The following is a 17199-nucleotide window of genomic DNA, read 5'->3' as shown; positions in this document are numbered from 1 at the left end:
GAAATACTTAGTGACGTCACTAATTTTTACTTACAGAGAAAAAAAAAACTTATTTGTATAAATCAACTTGCAATATGACAATTTTGTAACTTTCTCTATTTTTAAGTCACTAATTTTTAGGGCAATAGCTGTTTCGCCTAAATTATTAATTATAAAAATTTAAAATACCTACTTATATTAAAGAATTATGAATTGTAAAGCGTATGATTATTTAATAAAGTTTAAAATAATATTTTTTACATTGTGCTAGTCAAAAACAAATGTGTTAAAGTTTTAACTATTTTATTTTAATAGCCATTTAATCATTCATATATATCAAAGTATATTAACAAAATTACCATAAATTTAAGTCTTATAAACAGATTATTTGTTGTAAACTGAATTGAAAATAAAATGTTGACTGTTTTAAAATACAAAATTGTATTTTTAAACTTTTTGTTTAATTTTCGATTAATTAAAATAATTTTAAAAAAGCATCTCGCTCGACTCAGAAGCATAAAAGGTTTATATTTAGTTAATATTCTTATAAAAAAATATTTTTGCATAAAAGTATCAATTCAATGTTGTTATTTATGTGCTAAAATTTCTAAAAAAAAAAATTCCATAGAAATAGAATAAAACCTGAAATACTAAGTGACGTCACTAATATTTAAACACAACAAAACATGTTTATAATAAAAATAAGTTTCATTTCACTCAATAAATTTCATTGTTTTTATATAATTATTTGTGAGGTCATGACATGCCATACAGCTTACATTTCTAACTTCAGTTGACAGAAAAAACGAAAAACATTTAAAATTACTAACTAAATCAAGCTTTTATTTAAAAATAGTTGAGATGATTGCGAAAAAAATTCATAAAAGTTGTTTATATTATATTATTTTAACTATAAATCATTTACTGAAAAAGACTGGAGATTTTTAATAATCAAATCACTTTGTCCATACATAAAGCTCACCTAAAGGTAAAATTTAAAAAATGTAACTTAAACTTTTACACTTGAACTTTTACACTGCTTCTGTTGAGATAAAAATGTTCAGTGGTTTATTAGTAGTTAGTAGTTCCAAAAAGTTAGTAGTGTTTTTATGAATAAAACAAATTAATTATCATTTACTCTAATCTGCTAGTACTCTTTTTATTAGCAGTAAGTTATTAATAAATAGCTTGCATAACATAGTAAAATAACCTGTAATAAAACAGTTTTTGTATTTACGTTTTCAGTGGCGTGTTTGTGTGTTTAAAGATTGAATCAAAGTATTTGTTAGTCTTAAATAAACGTCGCAAAAACCTCAAGTTGTTTATTAGACTGGCAAATATATATATTAGTAAACTAGTACTTACAAAAGGCTATCTTTGTTTTTATTTCAACAGAAACGTCTCGAATCAACCTACAAATTAATAAAACTAGTGGTTGATAGTTAATCAGATAAAAAATACTTAGTTGTATGTAAAAATTTAACTTATTAATATTATTTTCTCAGAAACATTCCATATCCATACACATTATCAAGCTAGTAGTAAACACTTTATCAGACAAAAATATTAATTTGTGATATACATAAAGTTTAATTTAACAGAAACAACCCAAATTAACTTATGGTAACATCTAGTAAACATATTAACTAGTAGTAGAAATTTAATCGGAAAACAATATTTAATTTGTATAATTATTTTGATAAAATCATCACATATATACCTGAACATAATCAAACTAGTGGTTCAACCTTTATCAGATTTATATAACTAGATTTTATTTTAAACTTTTCACAGAAACGTCCCAAATAAACTTGGACATCATACGATTGGTCGTGGACAGTTTATCCGAGGGTCAAATGGGTCAACTAGACAGAACAGACGCCAACAACTATTTCGTTCTTCAGAGTTCCATGAAGGTTTTGTTGCACTTGTTGGGTAAAAGACAATCAGTTGAAGTTCAGAAGGAAGCTTTTCAACTACAGAGATTACTTATTACTAAGGTTAGTATTTTAATTGTTTTTATTTATATTGTTATATACAGACTATGATTATATGTAAGTTGTATTTTACTAATTATACTAAAAAAGTTTTCCAACTACAGAGAATACTTATTACTAAGGTTAGTATTTTAATTGTATTATTTATATTATTCTACTAAGAAGCTTTTCAACTACAGAGAATACTTATTACTAAAGTTAGTTTTTTATTTATGAGATTCTTATTATAATCATAAAAATGTGTGGCAGAATACATTAAAATATAATAGTTTTTAATATTGACTTACTACAATGTGATAAAATGTTGTTAGAAGATACTATGTTATGTTCATGATTTATAGATAGTTTACAAAAAATCTTTTGTTACACTTAAATTAAGTACTCGACTTCATACAGTGAAATATATTTTAAAAAGTGTATTTTGCTTTTTTGTCTGTATTTCGAATTGTTCATACTGTTATATATGTAGATGATAATAAAAAATACATACTGTATATATTGTTAAAGCACTACGGTTTTTCTGAAACAATTGTTTGACAACTCTGTCAAACAGAACAGATCAGTTTATCAGGTACAGATGATAAATAAATATAAGTCAAAATATATTGTATATATGTTTTTCCTCGAAGATGGTTGCGAGCTATAACTAATATACTTACTTAGTTCTTGTTAGATGACGTATTTGGTGTTAAAGATATATGCTGTCAACTTTTGGATAAATGTAACAAAGTAATGTTAACCTACTTATAATATAATACTATTATATATATTGTACATATCACAGTATTCCGAGTTCTTATTGGAAGACGGTTGCGATGTAAGAGATATCTGCTGCCAACTATTTGATAATTATTACTAATAAATAATAAACATACTTATAAAATAATATTATTAATTTACATAAATTATAGTATATTTATACCACAGTATTCCGAGTTCTTATTGGAAGACGGTTGTGACGTCAGAGATATCTGCTGCCAACTACTGGATAAATGTTCTTCAAAATCATCAATAATTAGGCACAACGCTTCTGCCTCTCTTTATTTGCTGATGAGACACAATCAGCTACTTAAATATGTTAGTTTTTTTATTACATATTTGAAAATATTTGTGTATTATAGTAGTGTATCAATATATGATAATAAAAAATAAGACTTACCCGAACGATCATAAACCTATTTAAGATTGTTGGTTTTAAAGTAAATCTGTTGAAAGAAAAATGTAGACTGTTTGGTTTTAATTTTTTCAACTTAGCTTCAAAAAGTATTTAAACTTTTACACAGCCGTAAGCTTTATGAATATAATAATGTCAATATCTCAGCAACTTTATGATACTAATTATTAAAGTATTTAATAAATGAATGTAAATATTACAATAATAAATAAAATATTGATTTAAAACCTTTTTTCCCACACTAGTAAGCAAATAACTATGTCAATTCGCCAGCAAGTTTATAACAACTAATTACATGTACATTGATTTGTTAAAATGTAATTTCTTTCAGCCATTCTCGCGCATTCGCATGCAAATAACGATGTCCATGTCGCAGCAAGTTTATAACAACTAATTACATGTATGTTTATTTGTTAAAATGTAATTTCTTTCAGCCATTCTCGCGCATTCGCATGCAAATAACTATGTCAATTCGCCAGCAAGTTTATAACAACTAATTACATGTACATTGATTTGTTAAAATGTAATTTCTTTCAGCCATTCTCGCGCATTCGCATGCAAATAACGATGTCCATGTCGCAGCAAGTTTATAACAACTAATTACATGTACATTGATTTGTTAAAATGTAATTTCTTTCAGCCATTCTCGCGCATTCGCATGCAAATAACGATGTCCATGTCGCAGCAAGTTTATAACAACTAATAACGTTTATAAGTAAATATTTATTATTAATTTTACAGCCATTCTCGCGCATTCGTATGCAGATAACGATGTCGATGTCGCAGCAAGTTTGCGTCGACAAAATTGATTTCAACGAGGAACTTTTGAGGGACTCCCTCAAAACTCTGATTGTGTACAGTCAGAAGGAAGCCGACAATGGAAACGAAGTATTCGCAGAACAAGTAATTTATTTTCTATTATTTTATATAATATTTTCTGGAAAAGTGAGAATTATGTTTTCTACTTTCATTTCATAGTTAGCCATAAACACTTTTTTAATTTAAGCCTCAATACTCCAAATGTTTTAATACACCTTGTATAAAATTATTATTGTCTATTAAGTTATTTACTCCCCTATTCTTGAACTATGTAAGTATGATCTCAACTCTTATTTTAAACTGTCACCTATTTCATTACACTACTTGAGTAGCTTATATTTTATGCACCGTATTATCTAGCTAGAATAAATAATAATATATAGTTTGTTCACATATGATTTGGTGACAAACTTAGACGTCATACTAGTAGACACGATGAAAATGAATAGTTGTAATTAATTTTATTGTAATGTAATTTACTTCTAGATGAGAGAGTTAGTAACAAATCTCGATGTCTTCCTAGTAAAAAAAATAAATTAATCTTGTTAATTTTGATCATAAAATCTTTATAGATGAGAAAGCTAGATGTCTTATTGGTCAACACTGATACAAATTCTTTTAATAAAATACTTTTTGTTAACAGATGAGAAATATCGTGACAAATCTCGATGTCATATTGTAGACACATGAAAATAAATAACTATAAAGAATTATTTTATTTTTATTCTGACGTGATCCTGGTAGACACGATGAAGATGCGCAACTTAAAATATACTATAATATAACTTAATAAATAAATAAATAAATAATAAGTAAATGTACTTGATATTGTTCTTAGATGCGCGATCTCGTTACAAATATTGACGTGATTTTAGTAGACATCGAGATTTTTAGAGACACATGAAAATAAATGACTATAAAGAATTTTTTTTTTTCTTAGATGAGAGATCTTGTGATAAATCTCGACGTCATATTAGTAGACACGATGAAGGTTAATAAACAAAAATATTTATTTTTAGATGCGTGATCTCGTTACAAACTTAGACGTCATATTAGTAGACACGATGAAGATGATCTTACTAATGATATTATTTAGTATTTTAATCACAGATGAGAGATCTCGTTACAAATCTTGACGTCATATTAGTAGACACGATGAAAATGCGCCAACACAAAATATACAAATAGTATTTTGTGATACTAATTAAATAACATTTTCACAGATGCGCGACTTAGTCACCAACTTAGACGTGATCTTGGTAGACACGATGAAGATGCGTCAACACAAGGACGATCCCGAGATGCTGATCGATCTCATGCACAGGATCGCAAGTGGGTACAAAAAATCCCCCAACTTGAGACTCACGTGGCTCCACAACATGGCCGACCAGCACAAGCAGGTGAGTGTGACGTCATAATATGATAAACAGATGTGTGACGTCATAATATGATAAACAGATTTTGACGTCATAATATCGTATTACGTAACAAAATATTAAGTATTGAACAATAACATTAAATAGGTGTCTGTCTAGTTACGTCATAATACATTAAAGTGAATTGGATTGGTGTAAAAAAAATATTGGCAAAAGTCTTGCCACTTTAGTTTTGTTGTTTCTAGAAAAAAAAAAATTAATTGAAATGTTTCTTGCTTTTGCTCTTTTTTTATTTTTTGTTTATATTTGGTTTATGGTGTTCGGGTTTAAAAAACTTTGTGTTATAAATAAAGAAAAATGTTATGACATTTAGTTGTCGTTTTTTTTTTTTTTTTGCTTTACTTGTACAACTAAAAAACATTATACAACTTTATACGACTTTAAAACAAAGTTGTATCAACTTTAGTATTTATGTTTATAAAAATGTTGATTAAACGTTATATTTTTATTTGCTCTTATAAAAAACTATACAATTTATAACACTAATCAAGACAATTGATAAAATATTATGATTGCATATGAATTCGGTCAATGTAAGTTTTAGTTGCATATGAACTAGGTCATAGAAGTTTGAAAACATAACATTTGATCAACATCGGTTTTAATTACTTCTCAATATTTTTCTGATGAGTAATTATTACGTCACAAAGCCTGCATCTTTTGAGTGCAACTGTTAATTATGTGCGGCTAAATGTTTTTTTTGTGCTTAACTTTTCTGAAGTTATTTAGTGTAAAACATAAATTAGCGTGGAAAAATTCTAGTTTTTTGTTAAAATCTTAGTACAAGTTATCGTTGCTTCTGAAAATAAAAAATTCTTAAATTTTATAAACAATATTTCCTTAACTTACTCAAAATATTTAAACCTAGTTCAAAATTTATAAAACGGATAAAAAGTTACAACAGTATTCCACTTCGTTATGTTGTAAATTGTAGAAACTATGATATAAAATTTTTGTATATATATCAGAGAAACAACTATGTAGAGGCTGGAATGTGTTATTTACACTGTAGTGGATTGGTTTCTGAATTTCTCGCCCTTCTTGAATACAAAGAATATTTGCCGACCGGTTGCGCTGGTTTTCAAGTAAGTATTAGTTTTTTATTTAAATGATTTAAATTTTAAAATGTTGGTTACATAAATTTCGATTTAATTTTGTAAACAGCAGTATTTTTGTGCATAATTCAAGTTTGATTAAGATTAGGTAACAAATTAAATGAAACTTATCATTTTTTTACTGTGAATTTTGTTGGCTCTTTTTATTCAGATTATGGCTATAGTTTAAGCTCTTATTTTTTAAAGCATGACATAAACTTTTAATGGAACATTTTAGGTACTCTTTTATCAAGTTTTGAATTTATTTTTCTAAACTTAGTATCTTTTTTTTTTTTCTAAATATATACTTATTTACTAGAGACTTTTTTGTTTGTTTACTTTATATAAGTACTCATTAGTACGTTATTTTAAATGTTTTGTTTGTATAAATTATAAGGAAAAAGGGGAAAAATATTTACCAGACCATTGTGCAGCTTTCAAAGTTAGTTTTCTACAAATTGATTAGTTTGAAATATATAAATTAAAATAAATATACTTATATAAATCAAAAACTAAAAATAATAATATTTATGATAAACCAAAAGTTCACACTGTGTTTTACAGCTTGAAACTAAAATATATAATTTTAATTATTATAACTCTTGATATGCTACATTTCAAATTGGTAAGATGATTTAGTTAAACTTTATAAATGTAAATAATTAAAAAAGTGAGCACTAATTTATTTATACTGTGTTTACTTGCACATAATTTATTATATAAACTTTTTCTTAAATTAAATACAGTTTTGCCCTCACAAAAAAAAAACTTAAAATACTTGTAGGCTCTATTCTATAGTAAATTAATTTATAAAAATGTTGCAATGGTTGTGATATGTTTTTTTGTTAAAGTTAAATTATCAATCTATTTTATTAACAACTTTTATATCTGGCCCAGTTAAGCAAAGTCCTTTTATAATTACTACTTTTAGAGAAATTAATACATTGTCTTTTTTGCTACTAAATACTTATCAATTGTTTTTTTTTTCAGTTTAAAATAAAGTTACATATTTTTACGAAAATATACTGTTAGTATTTGATTTTTATTTATTTTTAATAAAAATCACATATTTTGGAAAAATCAATTATAAACGATTATACTTATTAGTTTATTTTTTTTTTTTATAGGAAATCACATCAAATATATTAGAAGAATAAGTTATCAACGATGATATGTTAAATAATAGTTTTATTTTTTATAGGAAGTCACACCAAACATATTAGAAGAATCAGTTACTAATAATGACATGTTAAATTATCAATTTTTTATTTATTTTTACAGGAAATCACATCAAATATATTGGAAGAATCAGTTATCAACGATGACATTGTCAATTCGTCATTTACTGAAATGTCTGCTAACAAGAACTTCACAATCAAAGGATTATTAGAATTACTTGAAAACAGTATAAGCTGTTTTCATGAGGTAAGAACTATTTTGTACATAAATAAAAAATATTTAACATCCTTAACTACAGTAGATGATTTTTGTAGTTTTTAATCTTTACTGTTATTTAAGGATTTCTGTCTTACTAATTAATTTCTGAAGTCCTTAACTCTGTTTTTTATTGTTTTAAATGTCATCAGCATTATTGAATTATAAGTCCTCATAAAAACTTTAATCTGTTTTTATAACATTTTTTCAAGTAGTTGTGTTTATCCAGTATAAATTATGTAAAACTGTTTATGATTTTACTTTTATTTGTAGAATATTTCAACTAATTGTTGGTGGATTATATACATTTGTGTATAGTAATTTGTTGTAAAATACTTCAATCATATTTGTTAGGGAGGATTGTACGAATTAGTTGGTATGGTTTCTGAACATATCAAAAAAGTTCATCTACATCAGAAAAAATTTGATAAACTCACTGAATTGTACAAGAAATTAGCAAATAGTTTCAAGCAAATTAACACAAAGGTTCGTATTTGCATCGTTATTAATAATTTGTTTATAATATGATATTATTATAAAACATTTAAGTGTATCTTTACTGAAAGTTGTTATGTGTTTGTATGTATAAATTTGTATATGCTAGAAGCATATATTAATTTATCATTATTATAGTTAAAAAAACATCAAGTAATTGAAAAGATTCTAAATCAAAACTATTTTAGTTGTACATTGTAAACTTTTAATATAAACGCATGTTCAATTTAAAAGATTATTTGCTTTTTATAAATACTGTCTAACTATTGAATTTTGTGTTTCACTGAAAATATTCTATAAACTTTAAATAGTTTTATAAAACATTAAATAACTGTGCATGTTTTTTTTTACTATCAAAAAGATTTAAACTTTTTTGAATTAGGCATGCCAGTAAAATTTGACTTTTTTTTTATGTCTGTCATAATTTTACAAATCTGCATATTTTTATTCAGAGCGCCCATGAAGACCTTGAGGTAAGAATTTATTTGATTTTAGGAAAAAAAAGTTAATGTTTTGATAATAAACAACATAAACTTTTTCAAAATAATCAAATAATCAAATAATGCTTTTAAATGAACAATTAAATAGAAATTTAGAGTTTTTCAAACCGTTTTTTTTTTGTTAGTATTTTGTATAAAAAGAGTTTATTGATTTTTTAAACTACATTTATTGAAACTCAATTCTTTAGTTATTTATTATTCGTTAAATACTAAACTAAAGTTTAAAATAAGCTACAATATTTTTTTCATTAAGGTTTAAAGAAACATATTTAATTTTTCTTTTTAAAATTTTATTCAGATTATAAAACTAGTTTTTCTTTTATTAAAATTTTGTGTTACGACATAGAAAATAATTAATTTTTGTTTTTCATCAACAATTATTAAAAAAAATTTCAACAACCTGTCTAAATTTGTAAAATAAATAAAAATCGTCTTAAGTTTTACCAAATTAACATTATTTTATTTTTACAAAAATCAAACGAAAAATTCAACTTCAATTTCTGCATTCTTTTTGGTGAGTTTTATATTATTTATACAAAATATATTTTATTTTTTAGGATAATATCTTTCAATTTTGCAAATGTTTAATTTGTTAAAGAAAATTTAACAAAACTTTCTAAGGCATGAGTCTTGTTTAAATATACAAGTTTCAAAAATATATACTTTGTTTTATTTTATCTTTTCTTTGAATTCCTTAGTTAAAGTGAATCAAATGAATAAAATAAAACGATGAATCATTATTACTATTTTAAAACATATATGTGTTCATTATATATTTCAAGTACACTTAAATAAACATTGATGTACTTAGTACTTTGTAAATTGATGTGTTTATTTATTTTATGATAAAGGTCTTGATTGAAAGGGTAAAGTTGAAATTTAAAAATCTAAGCTTTAACTAATTGTAACTGTTCAAAGGTATAATTATAACTTTTATTAAGGATTTTAATTACTGTTTAATTTTGAAAACTAATGTAAAATGTACCCTACTCGATGTTTTATGTCAATTAGTGATCCACCGGATCCATAAAATTAATATCCGGCCGGATACTATAAAACTCTCAAAATTTCCCCCGGAAATTTTTCCACAATAGTTTAAGCAGGGTTGCCACAAGGTCAGGAAAAGTCAGGGAAAACTTAAAAAAATTACAAAAGTCAGGAAAAAAAACGTTTTTATTTTATTAAAGTCAGGAACAGTCAAGAAATTTGACAAAATTTAAAAAAAAAGTCAGATTTGTTAGTTTAGAATTACAAAATTCCTTATTTTCCAAAGCCTGCAAATGGTAAAAAATAATCAAAAATCCTTTAAAATCAGATTAAAATTGCAACATTTTCCTAGAAATTTACAAAATTGTTTAATTTCTAATGCCTTCATCTGGTACGATTAATAAAATATCCTTTATAAAAGTGCAAAATTTTTATATCACTTTATTGAACAACTACCCTACTTGAACAAGCAGTTTTGTAAGATTTTAGTATTGATGATCTGTAGCAATGACACTTCCATAGTGAAACTGTGATATATACACAGAAGTTCAATTGGCATAATTTTAGAATCAAAGTGTTTTTTGTTTAAGTAAATAATTGAGGCAGCAAAATTGGAGGTAAAAATATATGAGTTGCAAGTAGAAAAGAAATGAAGCCCACAAATTGTGGCTAGATTTAGAGAAAGATTCTCTTCTACAAGTGTAGGGGCAGCAGATGAGAAAAGTTTTAATAAAATGAGGCAAATGGTTTTAACTGCCAATAAATTGAAGCGGGATGCAGACCAGATGAAGGAGACCATGTCTTCGTTAGATAAAGTGGTTTAAGTGCTAAAAAAGAAACGGAGAAAATAAATTTTAGTACATATAATAAAAAAAAAACAGTGTTTGATTAAGTTCTCTATTCTTTTAAGTTTGTTGTTGTAAAAGTTTGTTATTGTTTGAAGGTTTAAGTTGTGAAAGTTCGTTATTAATTAAAAGTTTTAATCGTAAAAGTTCCTTATATATCGTTTTTTTTTTTATTTAGATACATTTATGTTAGGAAATGCTAAAAAGTTGTGTCTTTTTTCAGACAAGCTGTGTTTATAAGTTAATAATACACGTATTTTGCTGATAGAGTTGTTTATTGCAAATACGTCAATCATACAATGGTTCAAGTGATGTAATGGAAGTTTGATGATTGAATTTAGCAAAAAACTGTTGTTCTAAACTGTATTAAAATTAGATTGAAAGCTTTATATAGTTTTAAGTGTTAGATTATGTATTTCAGAATAAGATTAAGTTAAGAGTTTGATTTAGAAAAGTCAGGATAATTTTAGTAAAAAGTCAAGAAGTTTTTCTCAGCTTGATCTGTGGCAACCCTGTTTAAGTTTCAAAACTGCACTTAGATACACCTAAGACTTATTTTGCTCAACACTAAGAATTCCAGAATGTCTAGTGCAAGTTTCAAATATTCCCAAAATATCTAGTATAAGTTTCAAAATTACCATTAAGTTCAACTAATATCTTTTTATATCCGACCAGGTCCGAACAATATTTTTAAATTGGGTTCCGGCAGGACCCAAAAAATCATCATGCGACCATCCGATAGATCACTAATTATTACACAAACTGGTTTTTAATTATGTTATGAAAATATCATGTGTCTTATTATAAGTGTAGTTATCACAGTTTTTTTTAGATACAATTTTCAGGCTTAAGAAAATTTTTATTAAAACTGAAACTTTCCAGGTTTCAAAGATAATATTTAAAAATATTTTTAACTTGTTTTTGTTTCAAAATATATATCCTAGAGTTATTAAAAGTAGTTAAACAAATTAATTTATTTTTTTTAACCTTGGAAATTTAATTTATCAAGTTATTATTAATCAACTACTTCATAATAAATATATTTTCTTCAGGCGTCAAAGAGAATGTTTGGCACTTATTTCAGAGTTGCATTTTACGGAAGTAAATTCGGAGATTTGGATAACAAACAGTTTATTTACAAAGAAACCGCCTGGACCAAACTGCACGAAATTTCACAAAGATTACACGTTTGTTTCCATTTGTAAATATAATATCTACTAGTTTTGTTATTGTATGGATTAAATTAGATTTAAATATATTTGTTGTTTTTTAATAATAAGATTAACAAAGTTAGATTCCTTTAACTGTATAGAACGTTACTTATGTTTATAATTTTTTTTATGATTAAAGTTCAAAACCTCTTTTTTTAAGAAGCAAAACTTAATTTATTATAATACACATAAAACAATAAGTTGACATTTTTGTTTTTCACCTAAGAAGTTACAAATTTATCAAACTAAATTTTTAGACTAAAAACTACAAAATATTTTTTTTAGAATTTATTATTTCATTTATCTACATGATAAACTTTAAAAACTATTAGAAAAGTTTGTTAGTACTTAAAAACTTAAAGAAGAAAAGTAATTTTGCTTCTTAAATAAACGAGTAGTTGTACCTAACTCATTAAGTTTTTTAATGAAAAAAATAAACCAACTTTTTACAGAATTTATACAGTAAAAAGCATATATACATTTACATTCAAATATATAAGTACATATTATTCTAATGACCATAAAATTGAGTAAAATAAACAGTTTTTAAACAGAATTTCTACAGTAAATGTTTTGGAGAAGAAAATGTGATAATATTAAAAGATTCTGGGGATGTCGATCAAAATAAGTTAGATGGTGAAAAAGCGCACATACAAATAACATTTGTCGAACCTTATTTCCATGACTATGAAGAAAAACATAAAAAGACTTATTTTGATAGGTCAGTTAAACATAAAATATTCTACTAAATTAAAATAAACATACAATTAACATTTGTTAATCCTTGCTTTTATGATTACAAAGAAAAATATTAAAAAATATTTGATAGTTCAGTAAAATAAAATGAATTTCTTAATTACAATGATAAGTTTTCATAAATTATCTGCGTGTATTAACTATTATTTTTAATTGTACTTATAATCAATTGCTTCTTAAGTTATAAGATAGTTTATTAATAGGTAAAATTATTAATATTGTAAATTTATGAACAACAATTTGCAGTAGGTTTTTCTTCAAGTATAATTTGTTAATTATTTTTTTATATTAACTTCGATTTTAAGACTAAATGTAAAGTTTAACAAAAATGACAGTTTATAACGCTTTTTTCATTTCATTTAATTTGTTTTTGAGATTTATTAGATATTTAAGTTGATAAATATAGATGTTTTAATAAAAACCAAAAGTTTAATAGTAATACAAGTTATTAAATTGATAACTATATTTTTACAGAAACTACAATATTGACAAACTTGTATATTGTAATGAACTCACTAAATTATAAATAACTTTAAAAATTGAATACAAATAATTTTACAGAAACTACAATATTGACAAATTCGTATATTGTACTCCATTCACTAAAGACGGTAAAGCACATGGTGATGCTAAAGAGCAGTACAAAAGAAAAACGTTTCTGCAAGTGGCTAACACGTTTCCCTATGTTAAAACTAGAAATCATGTTATAAACAAGTTAGTTTAAATTAATATTAATTTTAAATACAAAAGAAAAACATTTTTACAAGTTGCAAATACATTCCTTTGTTTAAAAACAAAAAATCATGTAATAAACATGTGAGCTAGTTTTAATTGATATTTATTATCTCTTTTAAATAATAACAGCATTTCTGTTTTTACAAATGGCAAATATATTTCCATATTTCAAAAATTAAAATCAAGGAGTTAATAAATAAGTTATTATAAGTTAATCTATTTTTTAAAGGCAGTTTAAAAATATTTTCTTGTATATGGAACAGCTTAAAATCATTCTATTTTCAGAAAAGCTTTAACTTTTTTTTGTTGATTTTTTATATCAACATTTAACATGGATCTTACTCAGTAAAAGTACTTTCTGACTACTTTCTCTACATTTAAAGTTTTATATTTTTGTTATTAGATGAAACTTTGACGAAGCTTGTAATTTTTATATTTATAATTGTTCTGGTACAAATGAAGTTTGTTAAGATTTACGAAGTTTTGTGTTATTTTGAACCAATCCTAATTTGAGTTTGATGTTTTAGGTATTACAGTTTTTAAAAAGTACTATTAAATTCTAAATTACATTTTATACTGTTTCTATCACAAACGGGAAAAAGTTACTAATAGAACCCTGATACTTAGTTAATGTTTTATGCTGTTTCTATCACAGATGGGAGAAAGTGCTCACCCCATTAGAATCGGCTTGCGAAGACATCAAAAGAAAAACCGACGATTTATTGAAGCAACTGAACAAAAATCCGAAAGTTGATCTGAAACAACTTCAGATTAATTTGCAGGGAGCCGTAATGACTTCAGTTAATCAGGTTGGTATTATGACGTCATCAACTGTTTATTATTACGTCATAATTTTTAAAATAAACCACCAACTTAAAAACTAATTAATTTTGTAAAATTTTATTTATTGTTAATGTTACTTATTCTCTTGCTAATCATTCAAAAGAATCGATATTTTTATCTCTTTTTTGCTGACGCCACAACACAATACAACCCTTCACAAGTGTTAATTATATTGAGACAAAGCTGTAACTAACAACAATAACTAACTACTGTTTCTTATTTAACGCTGCGAATATAAGCGGTTCACACAAAACTAATATACCAAACTGTTTTCTAAAAAGTTGTTGTTGTGTAAAAACAAACCAAGGTCTGTGGTCCACATGCGGCCAGTAAAGGTTGAAGATGAGAGTTATTGCGGTCAACATTTTACAGGACTTTGTGTGAAACTTTTCTAAATAACTTGATACCAAATTTAACTATATTACTAATGTACCACATTACAAACATAATTAAACTATATTAAGAAGTATTTTTGAATAATGAAAATTATATAATAGATTTTATTTAGCTGTTTTTACTTGGTATTTAAGATAATAGTTAAAAAAGGTTTAAAAATTGAATACTAAAACTAATACATTTTGTTTTTTTTAGGGTCCAATGCATTTAGCAAATGTGTTTCTCACCGAAATAATTGAAGATGAAACTCAACTAGAAGCCCATAATAACCTCAGATTGGCTTTCAAAAAATTCATTTTTGTGTTAGTTGGATTTTTATTTATTTATTAAATTAACTAGAAATACATGATAACTTCAGATTGGCATTCAAAAAAATTATATTTGTGTAAGTTTAATATGAAAAAGTTTGTTAAATTACAGGGTTGCCTAGAAACCTGGATTTTTAACAATTTTTACATTTAAAGACGTGAAATTATTATTTTACTAGATACAAAAATATATAATATACTTTTTTTTTTCTTTTATAATTTTATTTATTACGAAACATATTTAAACAGCATTACAGTATCTATTCAATATTCTTATACTACTTTTAAAGTTTTACAATACAATTTTATCTCAAATTCAACTTTATACTTTAAATGGATAAAAACTTGTAGCTTCAAAAACCTAACAAAATAAAAAATACCTTGGCTATCCTGTAAGTTATTTAACTAGGCAATAAAATAGAAGTATCACAGAACTAATTATTATTTATTCATAAGTATTAAATATAATTATTTACAATTGTGAAAAATCACCTAACAAGACAAAAAGTTTACAAAATTTTTCCAAATACAATTTAATTTTATTTAAATTAATTTCTAGATGTGAGAAAGCACTAAAACAAAACAAGAAACTAATAAAATCTGACCAATCCGAATATCAACTGGAAATGGAGCGAAATTGTAAGAAAATGGCTGCTCAGTTGCGACCTCTAGTGTCCGATAGAACAATAATATACAAAATAAATAATTTGCATCGGTGAGTAAATATATAAAATTATTTCAAATACTTCTGAAAGTTATATTTATATTTTAATAGATCAAATTTGTAAAACTGTCATCTACAAAATAAATAATTTGCCTTGGTTAAATATTAGATAAGTTACTTTAATTAATTCTGTTGATAGTTAAAAAAGTGCTTTATTTTTAAGAACAATCATCTATTAAATAAAAAATTTACATTGATTGGTATTTGTTACAGGGAAAGTACCTTTTGTAAAAACTCTTAATTGTTATCTATGTATATTGCAACAATATTATGTAAGATAAAATAAATTGTAGTTAAATAGACAAATAATAATTGTTCTGTATTTTTTTTGGCTGTGAGGTTTATGTTAAAACTTTAAATAAAATACAATTGAATATTTGTTAAATAGTTTAATGTAAAACTATTTCAAAAGTTCACGTTTTTCGAAAGATAATGAATTAACAAACTTAGCTATCAATTAAGTACATTTTAATAATTTTTTTATTCAGTGCTAGAATGGCAAAAGAAGAAAATCGGGAATAAAAAATATAAAACCAATTAATTCAATATTCATTCAAAATATGTTTTTTTATTTTAAATCAAGTTCTGTAAAGTTCTAGTTCTGAATAAAAGCAAAATTTAAATTTTATTTCTATGTTTAAAATATTACTTTATATTTATTTACAAATTTTCTACCTTAGATGATAAGTTGACAAAAAAAATCGTTTAAATTATTTTTTCTATTATGATATTTTAATATAAAACATTTTCAATATGGACGTTCGCTTACTGTGACGCTTAATAAATTTATTTTATTTAAATTTAAAAAATATTTTTTTAGTTTCCTTTGAAATTTATAAGCATTCATTTTTGTCTTCTACTCCGTAAGTTTAAGGTTTTTTTTTTTTTGAAAAAAGATCAACACATAAACTTTAAATTTTCTATTTAAAAGTAGTTCTTCAAAAACTTTTTTTTTAGTTTTTTAATAATTCTGAAATTTTATTTTTCTAGAAAACTTATTATGACTGCTAATTTTTATTCTTATTATTTTCCTAAAACTTTTCGAAATGCAAAAGTGTCATTCTATTTATTGCTTAGCTTTTTAAAATTATTTTTAATTTAAATTATGTTTAAATTGAAAACATTTTAAATTTCTTGCACTCTTTCGTTTTAATTGTAACAGCAAAATTGAAGCTGCTAATTATTTTATTTTTTTTAATTTTAGGGGTAAATTTATTTTGCATTCATAGTTAAAATTGTTATTATTGCCTTTCTTTGTTTTATTTTATTTATTACTGAAAAAACTAGTAGTTGTTCTAATTTAAACAAAATCTCAATTATTGTTTTGAATTGTACGTATAAATAAATTATAATAAACTTAAATGCGAAATAAACAAAAAAAGTAATTATAAGAACTAATCCACAACCTGATTCTAGTTTGTGTACCAATTAAATAACTGGTCTTTACAAAACATTTTCTCAATTTA

The 17199-nt window shown here is 24.5% G+C and overlaps 1 protein-coding gene across 1 annotated transcript in view; it reads left to right on the top strand.

The window, feature by feature from the left end:
* The window catches only part of LOC145843324 (dedicator of cytokinesis protein 7-like), a 105016-nt gene extending 88390 nt beyond the window's left edge, over nt 1-16626 (top strand). Inside the window, exons 32-46 of the mRNA XM_082950786.1 lie at nt 1774-1979; nt 2904-3053; nt 3892-4053; nt 5193-5369; nt 6374-6490; nt 7781-7924; nt 8288-8419; nt 8881-8901; nt 11822-11947; nt 12526-12692; nt 13289-13441; nt 14118-14271; nt 14897-15003; nt 15569-15724; nt 16222-16626. Of these exons, the coding sequence (XP_082806912.1) occupies nt 1774-1979; nt 2904-3053; nt 3892-4053; nt 5193-5369; nt 6374-6490; nt 7781-7924; nt 8288-8419; nt 8881-8901; nt 11822-11947; nt 12526-12692; nt 13289-13441; nt 14118-14271; nt 14897-15003; nt 15569-15724; nt 16222-16255 (2006 nt within the window). The 3' untranslated portion in view covers nt 16256-16626. The remainder of the gene's footprint in view (nt 1-1773; nt 1980-2903; nt 3054-3891; nt 4054-5192; nt 5370-6373; nt 6491-7780; nt 7925-8287; nt 8420-8880; nt 8902-11821; nt 11948-12525; nt 12693-13288; nt 13442-14117; nt 14272-14896; nt 15004-15568; nt 15725-16221) is intronic.
* The last annotated feature ends 573 nt before the right edge of the window (nt 16627-17199 follow it).

The sequence above is a fragment of the Thalia democratica genome, chromosome 8, assembly GCF_965202585.1.
Source record: "Thalia democratica chromosome 8, ktThaDemo2.hap1.1, whole genome shotgun sequence".
NCBI classification, from domain to species: Eukaryota; Metazoa; Chordata; class Thaliacea; order Salpida; family Salpidae; genus Thalia; species Thalia democratica.
Note: the sequence above shows the minus strand (reverse complement) of the source record. Positions and strands in the feature narration are given on the sequence as shown.